General features: G+C 32.0%; 1 protein-coding gene across 1 annotated transcript in view; it reads left to right on the top strand.

Moving 5' to 3' along the window:
- The window catches only part of LOC119589144 (anaphase-promoting complex subunit 5-like), a 13,443-nt gene that overhangs the window by 2,155 nt on the left and 10,838 nt on the right, over window positions 1-450 (top strand). Inside the window, exons 2-3 of the mRNA XM_037937720.1 lie at window positions 4-99; window positions 234-348. Of these exons, the coding sequence (XP_037793648.1) occupies window positions 4-99; window positions 234-348 (211 nt within the window). The remainder of the gene's footprint in view (window positions 1-3; window positions 100-233; window positions 349-450) is intronic.

Genomic DNA, 450 nt, shown 5'->3' with positions numbered 1-450 from the left:
CAGGGAGGAGACATGTCATTATCAGAGCTTCTACAGGTTCTAGACTCGGCTCCTCTTTTATCTTACCACATCAATACATTCATGACTGCCTTGCATCAGGTAACTTTTTCTACATTTTATGTATCTTTAAATTGAAATGCAATAATTGAAATACATGTACAATCTGCTACATTGTTTCAGAAAACATTTTGTTATATTTTGCTATTCAATTTATATATATTCTAATTCCACAGATGTATTGTAGCAGAATTGACAGCCTTCTAGACCTGTTTGATTCTGTGGAAAAATTTGCTATCCAGGATCAAAGTCGTATGGAGACATTCCCCTGTCTATGGACTAGTGTTGTTGGTATGTTTGTGTAACTATGATATCTTTTCATTTTAGCTTTAATAATAGTTCTTATATTATTTCCCTTTTATATATTTGATGTTATTGTGCCTGAAAGATATA

The sequence above is a fragment of the Penaeus monodon genome, chromosome 25, assembly GCF_015228065.2.
Source record: "Penaeus monodon isolate SGIC_2016 chromosome 25, NSTDA_Pmon_1, whole genome shotgun sequence".
Taxonomy (NCBI): Eukaryota; Metazoa; Arthropoda; class Malacostraca; order Decapoda; family Penaeidae; genus Penaeus; species Penaeus monodon.
This window is presented reverse-complemented; position numbering and strand designations above follow the sequence as displayed.